Raw genomic sequence first — 20,680 nt, forward strand, 5'->3', positions numbered from 1 at the left:
GAGCTTTTGGAAGGAGAGAAGGTTCAAAATTGAATCACAACAGATTACCTACTCAGATAAAACTCATTTTAAACCTAGCTGTATTGCATGTGATCTTGGCAGTATCATTCACATTTTACTGCCTCATATTCTAACCCTGCAGAATCTCAACAGAGTCAGAGATCAGAAGTGAAATGAGCCTGAACTTATCTTTCACCTTCAGTGCTGGGAAATTTTTGTTTTCATTTTTAATTTAAGGATTTAAGCAGACATGCTCAGGCAGGTCTAATTAGAGCTTTTAAAGAAGTTACTGCCCTCGGCACTTCTTTACTGCTTCTCAGATGGAGTTCAGTCCCAGTGTTGCCCAACCAAGATGTTGTAATAAATCACTACAGTGCTTCTAGCAGTGCAAAACTGGCCAGGCTAAATCATCACTTTAACCTAACCCAAGCGACCTGCACTGAAAAGGAGTAGGGAGCGCTCATGTAACTAATTACAGCATTTCAGCTAAAACATGGTGACAAAACAGTGGCAACTTCTTACAACACTTCAAAAAGATTCAGCAGCATGTCTCCTATGCCTTAAAGAATATAGTTAGTGTTTTTTCCAGGCACTTCTAACCTGCAGTGGCTCAAACCACTGGGACTCCACTCACTTTTTCACTTTTGGGTTACATATCGAAGAATCTGATGCCTGCTTATCTTTCTTTATTTTTCAATTCATCCCATTACATTTAGTTGCATTCTTTCGTAACTCAAGGCAAACAAAAAGTTGTACCTTTCAAAGGGATTTTTCCTTGCAAAATGTTTTGCAAGTAAACTGCTCAAGATCTCACCTCATATTCCTCCTTAAATCCATAGCTGTCAGAGGTCTTCATCAGGTTAATATGCTGCAGTAAATCAGCCACCCTGATGGCAGGGTGCAGCTGCCCAGTCTGGTACGGGGATTCTGTGCCTTCGCAGAGATAACGAGGGACATCCAGAAGGCGACTGGACTCTGCTGTTGCACTGTGATTTTCATCTGTGTTTACAAGAAATCAATAAATTAGGTACCAGCATGGCAACAGCACCTGCTGATGTACACATGTCAACATCTATTTTCAAGCCTCTTCCTTCAAAAGCATATCTGATTTCTGAGAATGCAAACTACTATCCAGCACATAAATACTGTAAAGTGCATAAAGGAATTTAACTGCAAATACATACAAAAGTTTGCAATTTCTCATCCTGCAATAAAGATGTCTGAAGGGCATTTTATTTGAAACTATAGAACTTTACGACATTCCTGTACTTGGGAACTCCAGTCTCTATCACCTCAAAGCAACTTTTTTACAGCTAGTATGTATCAACAGCAATACTGCACCTTAAACAATAAATAAGAATAATTCTGTAGCAGTATCAGCACATCATTCATCTAAAGCCAACGAAAAGTATATTGAGATTGCAGTGAAAAACAGAAGCAATTATGCTAGGACTTCAGAATACTCTCTCCATTTGGAAAGAAGAATCAACACTTCAGAGTAGTCATTTTAATCCTTTAACAGAAAAATTAAATAAAGAATAAATGGAGAAAATAGAGAATAAAATAGAAAAACAGTGTGTTCAGTTCAGCTGCAGTTTTTACTCTGCATGAAGAACGAACTTTCTTCCAATGGCTTATGTTATACTAATCCCTTCTTTAAAATCCAAATGTGAACACTGCATGGAGTGATCACATTTAGTCAATCCCTTCTGTGAAACTTTTTTTTTTTTAAATTAGCAATCAGCAAGTGAAATGACTTTATATAAGAAGAAAAAAAATCCAATTGAAAACTTTTTTGGAAAATAACTACAGAAATGAGAAGTGGGTATATGACCCGTCATATGCTTCTGCTCATATGCTACCGATTCTGCAATCAGTCCATCATTTTCATTCGAAGTAGTTCAGAGTAGAAAGTAAAACAGTCTAGGAAGAAAATGGAAAACCCAAGGATAGATTTTCTACAATTCTGCCAAAAATGCAAAACTCATTAATGCTGTATGAAGTGAGAGCTCCTAGTAAGTAACCCAACTCTTTGAACTGTCACACAAGTTGCTAAATTCAGTACATTTATGCCTCATTAAGCTGCCTAATAATGTGAGTGACATGTACCAGTCACTTTTTATAGTAATGTTACACATAGGAAATCATACACATTTCAAACAACCTCAGGATTTGCAGTTCTCCCCATTCCTTGCAGCATACTTACCAGTAATAGGCACTTTAACCCATTGAAGCAGCAAAAAATAATGAGTGAACAGAACATAAGAAATTTATTTTAGGACTATATTAGAAAATGACTAAAAGAAAAATGACATTAGAAGTTGTTAAAGCTTCACAATAGGTAACAATGAAAGCAGTTTTAAAAATATAAGGGCCATGTTATGCCATCGATGTAATGATATAGACTTCGAAAAGCAAAGTTGTCATACTAGCTTAGTGCTAATGCACACATAATGGAGTGCAACATTAATAACCTAAAAATGAAGAAAATGAAATCTAGTATTGCTACAAAGTAATAACAGCTTCATATAAAATAAGATTTGCTATAATTTAGGGCCCATAAAATTTTGCTCATCTGTAAATAAAAACAGGTGTAAACTGTATTGTGATGTTAAACAAAGGAAAGTTTATACGGAGAAGGAAAAGGCCCACTGATCTAGTTCAAAAGGAACAAACTTAAAGCTACCCAACTCATTCTTTATGGGGTGCCCAAAATATTGTCTGCTTCTCTCCACTATTTCAGTAAACCTAATGAAAAATTTTCTCTCTTCCAATGAGCAATCCTTTGCTTATACCAGTAGACTATCACACACACACCACCACCATCACCAATAGATGGAAATACAAGCAGGAACTATTAAACTGTTCTTCAACTAATTCCAAGGGCTTGCTATTCACGGTTGCCTGTCACAATGTAGAGACAACAGATTATCTTTTGGATATCAGAAAACATACTTCACAATAGCGTTACAAGTATCACTGGACCTTATACCTACGCCGATTTTAGGAGCCTGAAACAATGTTAAAAGCTATGAGAAGCCTTAGAAGCATTCTAGGAAAAGACCCATTTTAAAATAAACTATTCTTCAGTTGATTAATACTTAATTTTGGTCAGTATTCAGAATCTAATCCTTTGCTCTTTCAAGCAACCATGTCATTTCATCTCCCTTCACAAACTCTTCTTAAACTACCTAGTTAGGCTTTTTTGGGCCCTGAACTTAAATGCTCCAGCATCTAACTGCTCTGATGGTTATAAACTTTCTAACGCACTAACATGCTTGACATTTATTACAGTCATGAGAATGTAAATTTGCAACATTATCAAAAAGAAACGGGTGGCATACAGACTTAATAAAATTTCCACATGGTGAGTATACACCAGCTGGAAAAAGAACAAAAGACCATTCACAAAGTAACAAAAAATGATCAGCTGTCAGTCTCAGGGGACACTTTAAAATAAAGATCTCCAGAGGCTCCTCCTGGGTCTACTTTGCATCAATATTTTTACCCATAACTTGGACAATAAGATAGAAAATTCAGTGATAAAATGGGCCGAGAACACTGAGTGGGAAGGCACCATGAGCACTTCGCAAGTACAAGATCGGAATTAGAAGCTGTCTTGATTATTTGAGAAACAATGCAAATCAGGAGGGTGAATTAAACAAAGAATCCAACATGATGTGTACAGGAAAGAGAAATAACTCAAACACATAACTACAAAATGGAGTAACAGACTACTTAATGATAACTGGGATTTTAGCGGATCACAAGCTCAGTACGAGTCAGCAACATGACTGCAGTAAAAAGGACAAAATAGGTTTCAGGTAATGGGGATGTTGTAAGTAGGACACGAGGGGTAACTATTCCACTCTACTCAGTACTGAGACTTCTCCTGCAGAAACGCACACGATTTGGGGCATCAAAATTTAAGACTTAGAGCTACAAGTTAGAAAGTATTCAAAGGAAAAGAATGATACACAACTTAGAAAAAGCATCAGCTATAAGATACTGGCTAAAAAAACTACGTTTAATTCAACTGAAAGAAGAGACAGTTAAGAAGAGAACATGAAAGCCTTTCAAGGTGTAAAAGACTTAAAAGGACAGTGATGTGTTCTCTACATTTTCTATGAGTCTGTCCAAAGGAAATGGCTCAATTTACAGCAATGAAGATTTAGTCTAGATTAGTCTAGTTAGGAGAAGCTTTTAGGAGGAGTAAGGCACTGGAACATGCCACTGCAAGAGCACAATTCTCTTCACTAAAAATTTTTAAAACCACTTAGACAATTGTCAGAAACAGTCTAGATTATAGGTATACTATCCCCTCTCAAATCAGAGGGTGGTTTAGGTTGTCTCAACGTCCCTTTAAACTTCATCTCTAGGGCTCTAACTTTCAATCTCCATTTATATTCATGTCCACTTCTTGACACTTTTTTTTTTTACCCTAAAATAACCTCAGCAACTGTCTGAAATTTAATACTTCATTCTGCACTATTCATTATATTTATGACACCAAAAATCTTGGTACAAATTACATTTCCACCTTTGTATTTTTTTTTTAAACTCTTAAAACAAATGCATTCAGCATTATATGTGACACAGTAATAAAGAGACTGGCCACTCCCAACATCTGTTCTTTTTAAAGTATTTATAAGGTTGAGAGTGTTTCCTAGTTACAGTCAATTGAAATGCAAAATTAACATACGAGTACAGGAATATTTGTAAAGAATCTACAAATAAAGTTGTTGTTTCTTCTTGGACGCTACAGAATTTTTCCTCTTTTCTTCTTAGTTCTTTTAATTCTTGTAACTTTAGAAAATTGAGCTTTGGGTGCCAAATAATAACATGGATCTGTATTTTATTTATATCTATCTTTTAGGAGAGTTTTACTTTGACGTGTGAGTTCATCTGGAATTACTTTGAATGCTTCGTGATGAAATATTTCAGTATGTCAAATTTACCTATTTCCTCATTTATTCTTCAGTTAGCACAGACTAGGAATAATTTCCTAATGAGAGCATACGCTGTTTTTAGAATAAAACATTCTAAGTTTAATTTGGAATTGATAAACTGAATGTAGAGTTGAATATTGTCTGATAACAGTATAGCTATTTTTTACATAAAACAAGCTGTTTCTACATTCAACCATGCAAGGAGATGAAACTCATGCAGGAATGGGTAATGAAGGACTAGGGTCCTCACCTAACACAGCTGTCGGCACAAGTGGATCATTGGGCACTGCAGGAAAACAAAGCTCATGAAGAAATATATTACCCTCAATGTGTGTATTTTTAACCATAAAAACAATATACTTAGAATAAAATTCCAAGTGATAACTAAATCTCATCAATATTGTTACAACAGAAAAATAAAAAGAATACAAAGTTTCAGAATGCATCCTGAATAAAAGAAGAATGAAAGGCAGTGATTTTGGACTTCAGAAATGTAATGATAAAGGCAAAGGGATTCTTACTGAAATGAAATAAAAAAGACATCACATACACTTTAGTTTTTGAAAGCGCACCTCCTTTACTATTGTTCTTTTGCTTCATAATAAAGGTTCACATTCATAGAACCAACCCCTTTCCTTTTCAACTCATCCTCTCATATAATATTTGAACAATTCTTCTCTAAATAAAATGGTATTCCTTTAAAGTCTTCCAAGTAATTCAGAAAATTATATTCATATTTACAGTTAATAGCTTTTCTATGTGCAATACCAAAGATATTTCTCCTGATGAATATAGGAAAAACACAGATATACAGATGTAGGTGTCTGAACAAAATTCACAGAATTTTATCATTTGTATCATAACTAGAACCATGCAGAGAAAAATATGCTGTTTTAGACAGGAATGACAGAATCCAGAATTCAGTTTTGTTCCAATCTGGAACAAAAAATTAAAATATCAAAGGCTGTGTGAGACAAAATTGACTTCCATTTTTCAGGCATTCTGCCTCATAGTTTGTCCCAGAGCAGGAAACCCTGGAATCCTCAAGGGTTCCTTCCTCCAGAACAGAGGACGGTCAAGAGAACTGAATCCTCAAACATCCAAAAAATCACATACCTAGGAAGCTGGAAAACAGTGATGCCAAACTTCTTTGCCAACCAACCAGGACAGCTGTGGTGGCTGAGGCTTACGAGCTCTTGGCTTCATGTCAGTCCATGTAGAAGGCTGCCCAAGTGCCTGGCAGCCCTGGCTCGCTAATAGCCACGGCACTTCCCGATGGATACTTTGCCTGGGATCCACCACAACTTAATCCAAATCGAACTGGCTTTGTAAAGCTGTCTCCACAAATTTCAATGACAACGAGACATCAAACTTTGGAGAATTTTCAAACAGTTCCAGCCCAAACTGTGCACTAAAACTATTAGGAGAACTTAAACCCATCTGGTCAACACAGGCTGATACTAAACTCCCATGTATAACTGGTTTCGGGATACTTAAAACATTACCACTCTGTTAAGCGTCAATAACCTGGAGAACAACGCTCCTCCAAACTCTGTTTATCTTATAACAATATGGTGAATACGAAAGAACTTAACCTCAAGGGCAGGAACAACCTTATGTGAAGGACTGCAAGCAGGATATGAGGGGGGAGAAGGGAGATGGGACAAGGGGCGGCATTCCTGAAACAGCGTAATTCAGAAGCTGGTTAGATCTGTTCAAAGCCAAACCCAGAAGTCTATGCTGCTGTGACAAGGCCCGATTACTGCCCCCTCCACAGCAGAGTCGTGCCCCCTCAGTAACTCACACCCTATGTCTGAGATATTCAGCATTTGTCAGCGGAGGATCTTGCTTTTGTGCAAGCCATACTGAGGATGCTGTGGGGCCGGTGTAGCTGGACTTTTTAATGGTAGCTCTAACCGAGACTTTTAACATTTGGAAACCCAAACTGCCTTTGTTAAAACCAGACACCTGGCAAGTCTACAATAAAGAAATACAAATACAGAGCAAATCTGAAGATATATCAACAAGCTTGTTCTTAAACTTCAGAAAACAGCGATAAGAATTGGCAGTTTCCTTCTGTTATAACGTCCTGACTGCCAAAAGAAAGAAATTAATTTAGACCTCAAATTATTATTCATTACAGACATCATATAAACCAGTAATATTTAATTTGCTGCTATTAAATATCCTCATGAGGGAAAACTGTACTTCAGAATTTAATAGATTGCTTCCAGAAACAGTACCAGTGCATATCCAAATTACATGAAAATATTTAAATAATTGGCCATACCCCAATAAAGATAATATATGAACATTTCAAATCCAACCTCTGTGTTTACCAGAGTTCCTAGAATATGTAGAGTTTAGAATCATTTTCCTGAAAAAGTAGAATAAATTGCTTTCCCTGTTCCTACATGCAACTATACTCTGGAATATCTATCACTGTTGTACTTACATCTGGGGCTGAAGTTATGAGAGTCCATAAATGTGATTGAAAGGGGATCTTCTGCATGCAGGGTGCTCTGGTCAGCATAACTCCTATCCATCGCATTCACCATGTGTGTCATCTCTTGTCGGGTGGTCCCCATAGCATCTTTGCGCTTCTTAGCAAGTTTGCTGCCCAGCCAAAAAAAAAATCCCAAAGCACCTTAATTTTTGATGAAATGTTGATGCTTACAATAATAATCATCTATGGCCCTGACTGAGCAACAGGGACTGCAAAGTCTGGCTGATTTTCATGGGTACGCATTTTCCAGTGTGAGATTTATAAAACTAGGCATCCTGCTATAAAAGATTTCATGATCATGTGTTTTATATATACACACAAACACTGTAAAGAAAGTTCTAACTACTGTACCCTGGTAATGTTTTTCTTCCTGTAAAGTAATTATACTAATATAAACAAATTAGAGAATATAATTACATTTTAACTGAAATGATAAATAAGAAGCATCTGTGCATACAGTTTTATCAACCATCTCCATTTAAATCTGTTTTGATTTTATAAATGGATAATTCATTCCATTTGCTTTCCTTGTTAGGAAGAAACCATTTAACCACCTAAATTACTTTGTTAGCCAAAAAATACTATGAAACTATAAATACTAAATACTATAAAACAAATGTAATTATTCAGTATGGATACATATTACCTTTTATGTTAAAAGTTGTTCCTCCCATCTAGTATGCAAGATTTCACATGATATCACATAATATCAGGAACATTTGTTCCTGACACTAAGCTTTTTTTCTTATAAAAAAAATTAAAAAAAAGTCTACCATGCAGTTTGGGAACATTTTAAATTTTAGCATTAACAGACTATACTCTGAATTTATCAGAGCTACATCAGTACCATGCTAAGCTGTATAACTAAACCCTCAAATTAACAACCAGTGCCTTTAGAGGGCGCTCTTAGGAAATATCTCTCAATTCTTTCCTTTTGATGAAGAACTGGAAGTGACTTTCACTGTCCTTAGAAGTCAGATGGAAGCAGGCAGCAGACTTTAATTATCATTTTAAGTCTAATGCTCTTGAAGTATGTATCTCAAGTAGTATTCATCAGAGAAATATTAGTGTAAAGTGCACCTTCACTCTTTAGGAATCTGTAACATACATTAGATTATTTTGTACTCAATCTCTTCTTCCTATTTTCGTCTGAAGCTTTGATTGCAATATAATAGATAACCAACTTGCTTATTTGGATAAATTGGACACCACATAAGAGACAATCTTCATTGAAAATAATGCATTCTCAAAAATATATCTTTAAAACACAGCTTAGCTTCATAAGCTTTTTCTGCATAAAATATAATCAAATATCCTGTCAAGTGTTCTTACAGTGCTTATCTTACATTTCTCTGGATAAAAGGACTGCTAGCTCTTTCTCCTATTCTCTGATAACTTCTAATACTCTGTGCTGCATTTGAATAGTTGACAAAAAGAATACTAGGATACATAATCAATTCATGCATTTCTCACATCCTGGGACATTCACAGAAAACAGGGAAATGACCTGTGCTCTTCTCTGGGGGAGGGAGGCACTTTGTTTTGCACAGTTTTCTTCCCCTGCGTTAGAGGGCTGTTTCTTGATTTAATGGTCTTGGTTCAACATAGGGGCCACAAAGCAGACTATAGATGGACAAAGCAAGGCATGCCTGAGAATAATGAATATTCCTTCATTAATCAAACTCTGAGTCTTAATTTTTTGTAAAAAACTTTTTACAGATTGACTACTTGGTTAATTACTACTTAATGACACTCGTGTTACAGAAATATCAAAGGTGGTTTCTAAACCTATTATTTTTCATCAAAGCCTTGTATGGTACATCAGAATTCTGTATATACTAGTTGTTCAGTGAAAAATGAAAATGAATGGCAGCTAGATGTCCCCCTAAAATGCTGTATTTTTTACTCCAGATGTTCATCTTTGGAACACTTAAGAAAAGTTGGTTTAAACAGTACTCTGGTTGAACAAATGTTTTAAATGAATACAAATAAAACTTCCCAAACAGAAACTGCTTGAGCTTTATAACTGGGTTCTAATACTATTAAAACTTTCACAAAACTGGCATTTCTAGTTCAGACTGTTTAAGTTTCAAAGCCCTTCAGATATTCTCCATACACTGAAAGCATCTCTCACTTGTAAAGATCCTATTTTTCTAAAGCCACCTCAGGAATAGAACAAAAAGACTGTTACATCTCATCTCTCAACTATATTAAGCCCCTCTTTGAAGCATCACTTTGTAACGAAACTTGCTAGCTATGCTAAATAAACCAACAGCCATTAATGCTTTCAAGATATTAGCTTATTACAGTAGCTAGTTTCTAATTCTTATGCTCTGCTTCAACTTCTAAAAAGGCCTATTGTGTTGCAGCACCGCAACCCAAAGCTGGGAGATGTAAGGACAGTTTTATTGCTTAACAGCTCCTGACTCCCTGTTGGTTTGATTTTTTTTTTTAAAGCACTTTTTTTCTTCCCTCATTCAGCTAAAGGCACATGCAATCTATGCTTCAGAATAGTTAAGCAAATCATTATGCAAGTACTGGAGGCTGAGAGAAGTGTAAATGATTCTCATTATGTGTTAAGGGATCCAACTGCCCGAACCTGTGCAGGTGGGTGGTTCAGTGGGAGCTAGAGGGGAAAAGTGCTCTATCATAGTATGAAACTGTGCGGTTAATTATCTCTGGTTGAAGCAATTGTTATTTAACAAGGAAATTATAATTTGTTACAATAAACAGGGACTGGCAGTTAGCTAAGCCAGCTTAGCTTTTTTAGTTTTAAGTTTATTTAAAGAAGTCAACTAATCTGCTTAAAACCGTGGAAGAGCATCATTATCAGACACCACCAGTTCATCAAAGTATTTGAGTGCATTCTTAGATCCTTCTCTGAAGTCAAGGGCTTTAAGCATTTATTTAAAATTAAGAATGTGTGCAACTGCTTTGCTCAGTTACAGCCAAAACAATTGCAGCCCTTACAAAAACTCATTTAGTCAACACAAACAGACAATTCAATTTTGCTACACTGAAGCAGAACTTTCTGCAAGCCAATGCTATACAGTTAAGATCCATGCTTTAAAACGTGTGTGCAGAGCACCTGACAAGCAACAGATGAAGATCTCTGTACAGAAGACCTTTCTGTAAAAAATAAAAAACCAAAAATGTTGCTACCTGGAGCAGCAGACATGCTGCTCTTCCACTGGTAGGATAGAGACCCATTTATAAAGGTCTGACATCTGCCTATGATTTGCATAGAAAAAGTGCTGTGTAGGACCACTTTTCAACTGGCATATTAAGAAAGAATAATGTGTGATCTACAAGCAGAGTTATCTAGCTAATAAATGGAGTAGCCATTATGATATATTTTTAGTGTGATGTGTCACTGTGAATCATAATGCAAATTAAATCATGATTACAATCAACTAAAATGATAGCTATGGGAAAAACTAGCAAAAAGCAAAAGTCTCAATATACAGTAATAAATAAATAAATAAATAAATAAAACAAGGTAAGAATAACAGAAACAATGACACAAGCAATCTTTTTTCAAACCTGACACTAATGAAGGGTAACTATCAATAAAACTTTAGGAAAATTATAAAGACTATATTTTTTTTAAAAAAAGAGATACTGCATCTTTAGAACACAAAAAATAGTAAGTCACCCGTATTCTACTTACAGATAGTAGGAGTAAGAATAGTAGCTCCTCCTGGCAAGCAAATCACAGACAGTGGAAAAAGAGAAGCAATGGTGAATGAAAAGCGTGACTCTGTCACATTCAATAAAGCAGAGAAATGTGCGTTTAAAAAAAAATTAAAAAAATCATGTTTGTTTGGTTAGCAATTCAACTTGCTCATGCATCAACTAGCCTTATTTTGCCATGCAATTAAAAAAAATACACTAGCACATAAAAATGATTTGGTTTTTAGAAAAATCACTTGAGAAAATTACATGCTGAGATTTCACTTATTGCCAAAAATTTGAAAATTAAATGGATCGTGTATTTTCAACATGCAGTTCAGCGTAATATAGTGACTACCACCTAAATGTCATGACAAATGAACAGCTGTGTACAAATCTTGTGCAGTAAATGGTGCTTTTTACTTTTCAGTTACAAAAAATAAAGATTAAATTAATAAATATATTTAATCAGAACAGCTAAATTTCATATCATTCATTTTAAAGTCTTTATCAGTACACAGGTGCATACATATATGTTTGTATATGTATTGTATGTAGCTATATGAGTACACACATTATAGGGAATGCACGTTTACAACTGATACATGTGTGTACTGACATATATACCACACATTTCCTGAATGCAAACGTTTTATATTTTAAAATCTTACAATTGGAAATGCTGATGTATTCGTGCTAAGCATTAAAAATATGGAAGGTAAACAAATGGAAGGAAATAAAGTACACTTCGAAATAGTCCAACAATGATTAAAAAATAAAAATGGCATTGCTCATTAAAGATGCAGTATCCCTTTTCTTAGTTGGTTTGATTACTCAAGTAAAACTCTGTAAGAGCTGGTGAGAATCTCATTCAGTAGAACTTCAAACCAATTTGTACAAAATGATCAGGCAAAGCATAAAACATCTCAAGCTCATGAATAAAACTGCTTAGTACTTCATTTTTCAATGAAATGTAATGCCGCATTTAATCAGATTTAGGTATCTATGTAGGTGCATGAGACTTAATAAACCAATGAAAATGCATAAACCATCTTTACTGACTTTTCCATGTAATAAGTCGTGGTCAATTCAGGTACCAAAAGGGATACTACATTATGGATCAGTGGATATGTATGCTACAGATGATTAAAACTATCAGTTTTCAGTCCCACCACAACTAACTGAAGTGTGTTTACGTATGTGTGAATGTGTCAGTGTTATTACAACTGTTCCTGGCCTTATTATATAACTTGCTCCGATTCTCTAGATGGACTGAATTAACTCTGGTATACAAAGGTTTGCTACACTTCTTATAAGTGACCTTGACTAAAGCGAATATAAAAAAATTGCCCACTTTCTCTAAGGGGGGGGGGGGGGAATGACACACCTATAATATACTCAATAGACAACCAATTAAACTATCACGATGAAAAATTACCAGACATTAAAGATTCATTAAACAGGTTAATTTTCCACGTACTTTGAATGCAAAATAGTACAGGCGTTTAGGTATGTTATGTACTTTAGAAAGATGATCAAGTAGCATTTCTAACAGGGTACTGCCTGCTTCAGAGAAGGGAAGGGGGGAAAAATGGAAATATTTAAAGTATCATTTCACTGACAAAATTACTTTCATCAAACAATTCAATAGTGAAAGTACAAGTCTAAAAGGACTCTGAATGCAAGAAGTAAAAAGGAAAGTAAACAAGAACGCAATTAATGTTTACTTTTTTTTTTTTTTTTTTTTTTTTTTTTTTTTAACCTGCAAAGCCAGTCAATCCCATCTGGAAGTGACTGACAATATACAGTGGTAGTCACGCACCTCCCCCCCCCCCGCCACACACCCACCCACAGTCTTTTATTAAACACAAGGGGACCTCTGCAACATACAGCGAGAAGATGATACTCCCCAGCCCATATCTTGCAAAAATTACATAAAATAGATATTTCTTCCTGAAAGCTGAAAAACAACTTCTTGTTTTTGTTCTTCAGAAGTTGTGCAAATAGATTGCCTGATTGTATGTCTTTTTGCATATGATGAGCTGGATCTTTTGCATATGTGTTAATTCTCAACCACAGAGGTAAACAGAGAAAAGTAAAAGCACTTTTGGGAAAAATCACATATGTAGCTAACTAACACAGAACACTATAGGCATACCTAATGTTTCTAATGCAGACGTTTCTTCTCCAAGTTATATATCTCCAGGGATAATTGTAAAGAGGCAATAAATTAAAAAAATCTAATGGAAACCAGTAATCACAACATACAGTATGATCTTAGGCACAATTTTAATGTTTTCTTAATCTTTAAAAATAATGGAAAGCTACATTTCTAAGCAACATTGCAACATTTTCAGATATATTCTTTATTAAGAATTCTGCAAAAGGAAAAGGAATGCAATGCACAAACCACTGGAAGACAAAGCTCTCACTCTCTCCAAGATCAATCAGTTTGGGCATTGTGAAAGGGACTGGACAGAAGAAAGGGTGCACAGAAATCTGTTCATATTAGTAGCTACAATGTTATGAATACAGATTTAAAGAACTGGATTATGAAATTTCATGGCAGGTTAAAAGGGTCACAAGTACTGGAAAGCCAACATTCTTTTAAAAATTGAACAAGCAATAGTGTAGCACAATTTACACATATTTGTGCTTAGTGCTGAGTTAACACTTTATAATTCCAGAAGATGGCGCTATTGATTATTTTCTAGGAATGAACTAAAAATTAAAATTCATTCAGATTAATACACTTTTAAACAATTTCATGCATTAAGGACTCACTAGCTAATTCTATAGTGAGGTAGTATGATTTTTAAGAAAAAAGTGTAGGTTTACAAGAGCAGAAAGGTATAAAATTACATTATTTTGCAAGTTGGACAACATACGGATAAAAATAATTCATTAGAGCTGCATATAAAAAGATCGAATTCATCAGGTGATTACAATATGAAAAGTACAATAAGTTCTTCCTCCCCTCCCCCCCCCAAAAAAAGGATCCATTTAATTCTACCTATTTTAATATACTGTACATTCACCCAACTCCAATTTAAAACTCCTTGGAAATGAGTAAATGTGAGAAAATGGATAGCTAGTAGATCCCAAATATAAAATAATCCTCTCTGTATATCCATTACAAGAATCAGAGGAGAAACAACAGGAAATATAAAGAACCCATCCAAAAGCTAAATGTCAGTTATTGCTCCTGAATTTTTTTTTTAAATGACCTGTAAAAAAGAACCATTTAGTTATCATTGTTTGACATGGGGGGGGGAAGGGGGGAAAGAGATACCGGCACAGAAAATTTTCTTACCTTTTTTTGACGATCAATATGACAACGAGGAGAAGCAGGATGAATACCAGAATTCCAGCGCTTATTCCTGCTATTTTCACCACTCGATCTGTCTGTTTAGCAGGATCTGGAATCACCTCAGGTTCTTCTGTTGCTGCTGCTAAATGAATCAAAAAAGAAGTTGCTTAAATGTACAAGTACTAGAGACTTGAAAATTATCACTGGCAATAATTTCCAAAAACGTGTGTATGCTAATAGAGTAGCCAGACAATAGATACATGCATCATGTGTTTATACATGTACACACATGTATATGAACACACTATAACTTTCAATATACACACCATACACATTTGCAACAGCAAGTATATACATGTGTATATACAGGTATATAGTGTGGGTTTGCATATAATTTATTTATCTAGTTGTACATATACATATAATTTCATATATGTAAATAAGAGGTGTACATGCATCTGGATTTCCAAACAAGTTGTGGTATTACAAAGTGGAAGTATGCTTTTACAGAGACAATCTGATCAACTAAATCATCACTTCCTACTGTTATTTTTCACATATTAAACATGGAATACCTAAAATGGAATAGCAAGAGAGATAAATAACTCACAAACAGAAAATTAAACTCTCTTTTCTAAGTCCCAGCTAGCACCCTACACTCCAGTCCTCCTTCTCTCTTCTACCCAATTTCAATCCACCCTTGTTTACTAATCCACCTTACAGCATCTAGTCTGAGATCTTCATTCTACATTGTAAATCCCTTTTATCATAAGTCTGACATGGAAATTAGATTCTTTGTATGAGGCATGCACAAATCCAAGCCTAGAGTCAGCAGTAGTTTTATTTCTATTTATAAATCCTGAAAAAAATCACTGTTCTACGCAGATATGAAACCACTCTAACACAGTTGAGTGGGCTGAGGCCACAGGTTACAGTAGAGAGGAAAACAGAGTATTTCAAAGTGCACAGCCATTCAGTCTACACCTTTTTGCTTCACAGTCTAGCGTACAAAGAAGCAAGAACATGGGTTTTTTCAGCCTAGTGAAAACATCAAAAAATATAAATAAGTTTCGGCCAAGGGTAAAATCCCATGAGGAGTTTACTTGTAAAACAACAGACAGCTCTTCAGTTTTCCAGTTCCTTCTTATTTTCTAACCCTGTGGCTTAGTATCCTGTCTGCCCTGCTAACAGACATGAGCACACGTACTACTTTTCCCTTCTATTTCTGACGTTTTCCCTTCCTATTCTCCAACTGGAATGCAGGAGATTCCACTTAACTTCTCCCTTCCTCACAGCAGCTGCACGAGTAGTATTTAAAAGTTGTTGGTATCATGCCTGTCATTACACACAAAATATCTTTTACCCTGAAACTAAAATGCCTCTCAACAAACAATCGAAATGAAAAACTAGGTAAAGCCACATCAGAGAAAGACTACCACTCCCTTAAAAATTTGCTCAGTGTTCCTTTCAGAAAGCTAGCATAAGTTAATACCAGCGATAAACATTACTTAGTACTTTCTGATTTTACCCTATTACTGAGAAAGTTTCTGTTTGGGGTTCAAGGTACAGCATGCCTAATTGCTCTTGGAAGAAGGATCGTGCTATTGTTTTAAATAATTCTTTGTTACTTGTTTCTGTGTTCTCCATCTCAGCAGTACCTGGATCACTTACAAACAATTTATTCTCAGAACAACTTTCTGAGTTAGGACTGTGCTATCTTCCACTAAGGAGAAAGCTAGAGCTCTGGTGGTGCTTTAATCATCATCATCATCACAGCACTTCATCATCATAATAATCTTTCTTCCTTACAGCTTGAACTATATCCATTGAGGAATACTAACTGCTTCCTCCTTTCTGTAAATACATGCCTGCATGCACATTTGCATACAAAACCCACATGGACTCAGTACTAGATATTTTGCTTATATGTGCCATTGAAGAGTCTAGAAGTAAGAGTAAGGATCAGATAAGGATCAGATGCGTACCCATGTACGCATGCATACACATGCAAACTAGAATTAATGTCAGATAAATACATGATAAGACTACTTGCTATCTCACAGGGGAAACGACAGGGATGACTTTTGAGGAACTGAAAGAAGGTGGTGTTTAAGGTCCTCAACACTGAAAATGAATCAACTGACAACCCACGGTTAGCTGGATTGAATATGATAAACATGAACATTCGATAAACAGCAGAGTCAAAAGGCCAATCAAAGCTAAACTATAAATGGTCTTAAACGTCAATGGGAAAAATCACAGTTGACGTATGGGATACTGAGGAACAGCGAGGCGCTGGGAAGGGTAGAGAGAGGAGCATGCTGGAACACAGCATAGTTGCTATGTTCTAATTCACCATGAGTACAACATGAGTACAAGAGGGTAGCTTTGGCCAAGAAAAGGTAAGAAATAGACAAGCTGCAAAAGCAAAGGCCTGAATAAGAGACTTAGTTGTACAGATTGAGATTTAAGGCCAGGTCTTTGAGAGACAACAAAATATGAATCACAAGGACCGGATGCAACCTGAACATGCACTTCAGAAGTTGTAGACTCAAACACAACCAAAGAACAGGCTTTGGGCCATGATAAGGATGGTGGTGTTTTCATGGGAGTATTAGTGAGAGATGAGAGAGTACAGGGTAAAAAATTAGAGATTTGTAACACACTTCTTTGGAGAACGATACAATGTTTATTGCTTATTACAATAAGCTGTAACATAGGTGTTTCTCAGAATATTGTTTTAAAATACTTCTTGGCCACTCATGACATTACTTCATTCAGAGAAGTCACCTTAGATAATCAGACATATACCTCTGAGCAAATCTTTAAGAAAGATAACAGAGGGAGTTTAGTTATTCTCCTAACTTAGGCAGCAGGGTTTTATTAAATATCCTGTACAAAATAATTGAGTTTAGATCTTTGGTAACTGTTCAAAATACAGCTTTCTGTCCAAGTCTTCAGAACAACAGCTCAGAGCCAAGAGGATATCAACTGCTTGTTCATTTACTGTGGTTTTATTACATTAAGGGGTATGAAATAAGAGGCAATAACTCACACTATCTGCTTTAATGCTGCTAGGAGATAAAGCTACTGCCCATCGGAAACCTAACACGAAGTCTTAAAGTAGGGGAGAAAAATGGTATTGAAAAGTCATAGACTAAGCAAGCATATAACCAGTGGCTGACTCTCTTCTATTCAAAATGCTAAAATCTATGGGCAAAATGCTACCCCTTTCTCAAATATCAACAGCAAAATTCCTCTGACTTAAATTAAGGCAGGATTCTACTCTGTACATTTCCAACAACAGATAATATACGCATTCTCTGGACTACATGTTACATCTGGATATAATTCAAAGCAATTACAGATCTAAAATCACATGATAATTTACTATTTGTCTGTTTGTGCACTGTATGCAATATGGTGTGTTGTTTTAAGGAAGTCACTGAATGTAACCGAACAATTTAATGAAATTTAGGAATCTGAAAGTATTTCATATCATTTATATTTTGATAACTTATTTTATTATTGATTCATTTATTTTATTATTTTATTGATTCATTTCTTCTTCTGGTCTAAGAAAGCATCTGTACCGCAACGAAATAAAATATACAAAGAATGAAATTTACACAGAAAATTTAAAAATTCTGTGTATATAATGGGGTTAATTAGGTGGTGCTTGTGCAGCAGTGTTCCTGCAATTGTGGCAAATATGAAAATTTTGATCAGGTAAGATTGTACACAGACTTATAACAACACAGCCTTGCTAGAGACTGAGGGGACTTACACTGTTTTCCCCTCTATAGGAATAGCTGTCTATTCAAAAGATTTATCAGCTGGATTGCTAGAGGTGAGTTTGATTCAGCAACATACTCATTCCCCTTTCTCCTGAACTAATGAACAACAACAGCGATCATATTGCACAGTCCCATTCACAAAATTTATAAAATCCCTCATCAAGTGATTTTGACTCTGTAGATTGCCAATAATAATCACCACATAAGAAACAGTTTTCCTTGGTTTTATAGATCCTAAAGGAAAAAATCTAGTCAGTTGACTTTCACAACAATACCATGAACTTGAACTGTGTACAGCACTAAATTAGACCAGGGTTGGTGCAACTCTCTTAAGGATAATAAAATTCTAAAGAATTGGTGAGGTAGAGTCCTCCTCCTAAAACCAATCAGCAAACTGAATGCATCTTATTTGCATAAATTTCTAATGTACTTAATTCTGCTAAAATTTTTATAAAGTTTTTAATTGAATGTATGTAAAAATTCCAACCCCCTCTTCTAAAATTGAGTGTTTGCTTAATATCCATACTTAACTCTTAAAGTATACCTTAGAATAAGGAATCCAGTCACGGCACATATTACTTGCCTGTCTTCTCCTTCCCTCTGTAGCTCAGCATTTACACACAGCCTTGCAAAATTGTCAGAAAATTTACGAGACTCAGCATAAAATCTATTCACCTATACCTTCCTAAGGAGATCGTGTTGGAATAAAGATAATGATATTCTACTCTCTCATCCAAACAAAATTATTCAAGCAGAAAATTCTGGTAGGATTTTGCAGGGCTGCTTGTACAGCACCATTTAGTGAATAGCCAGTCTTCTAAAAGCTAGTTTTTAAATCAAAGATTTTGAACAAGATTTTATACACAACACTCTCAACATACTGCTTGACTGTCTAACATTCACAGCATTTTATGCCGGGTTTCCTTTATCTGAGGTGTTTTATACGTGATTAAAGCTGCTATTTTATTACACTGTATTTTCTTTGAATGCCAATTTCTGTTTGTGGCAGATCTTTGAATTCCCACAAACTAGTGTTATTGCTGCATCGCTTGATATTCAAAATAAGTCTGTTCGAGATAATCTGTTCTGCACCTTTGTTATGTGGCATTCAAAAACTTTTAATTAAAAACAGAAAAGATGTCTGAATGGGTTCAACAAAGTAATGTCAGGATAACATCAAATGAAACTGGCGTTCCATCCAGCTTTGGCAATATGTCAGTCTACCATCTGAGAAAAGGGCTCTCTGAGAAGACAGCGAGATTCTCTGATAAACATTTTTTCAGATTGGTCTGCCCTGTGTTTTAATCATCTACCCAAAAGACCATTCTGCCTCTATCAGTTTTGGTTTGCTATTGCTTTGCCACAATGCTAATCATTGCGCAATTAAGGAAATTTTTAAAAGCCTGAAAGTTAATTAATAAATTGAAGTTTAGAGAGAGAAGATCCGTAACCCTTTTTAGCCTAATTCCTGTTTTTTTAAGTCTCAGTTGATTTGATCTGATGAAAACGCTTGAATGTGCTCCTACAGGCATCAGAGGATGGAAGGTGCCACTTGTGCCAGTGACCAGTGCCCACAGTTCACATGGTCTTACAGACTTCTTCATGTGAGTCACAGCTTGGCAGATGGCTGGCCTTCCTTTTGGGAAGAAGAAGTCATAAGCTGGAGATATGGCTGGAAGCATTTACTGGGAAAGGAGGAGTCCCCACAATTTCTTCCAACGAGCTCCTCGTCTGGAGCACAGTTTGTGGAAGGTGAAGCGATGCTATGAATTTGCTAGAGTTCGGGTGTATCTAAGCTGTTGCTTTGAGGACTCTAAATTATAGCTTCAAAGGGGAGCAGAATTAAAAAGAAGAATTGTATTTGATTCTGAACCAAAAAAGTGGTTCCCTGCACTGTGCTTTTAAGTGTCAGGCTCATCTGTATCACCATGGTAACCAGGGTCTGCAGTGGCCCCAGGGAAAAGAACTCAGTTTGCTCCGCTGGAGCCGAAGGGGATGCCGGGCCACGAGTAGCTTCCCTGCTCTGCACTGGTGCTCAAGGAGAAGAAGAATGAGGTGACGCGGAGAGAAAATTTGTGGCTGCTGCCTCACTTGCTGTCGCAACATCCTGTGGCCAAACCTTGTCCTCGCGTGCACCCCCTTGCAGGGGCAAGGGTGAAGGCGTTACCAAAACTAACAGTTACGCCTAGGCCCTGAAGCTTTGTGATATCATATGTTTAGCCTCCATACCGAGAACAGCAGGTATCGCTGTTCTCTTCGTAAAAGGTCGTCACTGCAGAAGTGGAGCCTACAGACACTGCTCCATGGGTGCCTCTGGCTCCTTCCAAAAGAGATTTCTGATCCCTCCCAAAGGATGCCTCCACATGCAAAAATGAAGTAACTACAGCTTCGGGCTAACCTCTGGTCACATTTGGGATGGCATAAAATGTCAGAGAAGGTAAGCGCA

At 36.1% G+C, this 20,680-nt stretch overlaps 1 protein-coding gene across 6 annotated transcripts in view; it reads right to left on the minus strand.

The window, feature by feature from the left end:
* The window catches only part of PTPRK (protein tyrosine phosphatase receptor type K), a 403,334-nt gene that overhangs the window by 22,147 nt on the left and 360,507 nt on the right, over positions 1 to 20,680 (minus strand). For 3 of the 6 annotated variants that reach the window (XM_064508960.1, XM_064508965.1, XM_064508964.1), the window contains 4 exons: positions 14,441 to 14,579; positions 7,405 to 7,565; positions 5,200 to 5,235; positions 815 to 999 (listed from right to left, as the gene is read on the minus strand). In XM_064508960.1, the coding sequence (XP_064365030.1) occupies positions 815 to 999; positions 5,200 to 5,235; positions 7,405 to 7,565; positions 14,441 to 14,579 (521 nt within the window). The remainder of the gene's footprint in view (positions 1 to 814; positions 1,000 to 5,199; positions 5,236 to 7,404; positions 7,566 to 14,440; positions 14,580 to 20,680) is intronic. The other 3 variants (XM_064508961.1, XM_064508963.1, XM_064508962.1) reach the window with 3 other exon arrangements.

The sequence above is a fragment of the Dromaius novaehollandiae genome, chromosome 3 (genome assembly GCF_036370855.1).
Source record: "Dromaius novaehollandiae isolate bDroNov1 chromosome 3, bDroNov1.hap1, whole genome shotgun sequence".
NCBI classification, from domain to species: domain Eukaryota; kingdom Metazoa; phylum Chordata; class Aves; order Casuariiformes; family Dromaiidae; genus Dromaius; species Dromaius novaehollandiae.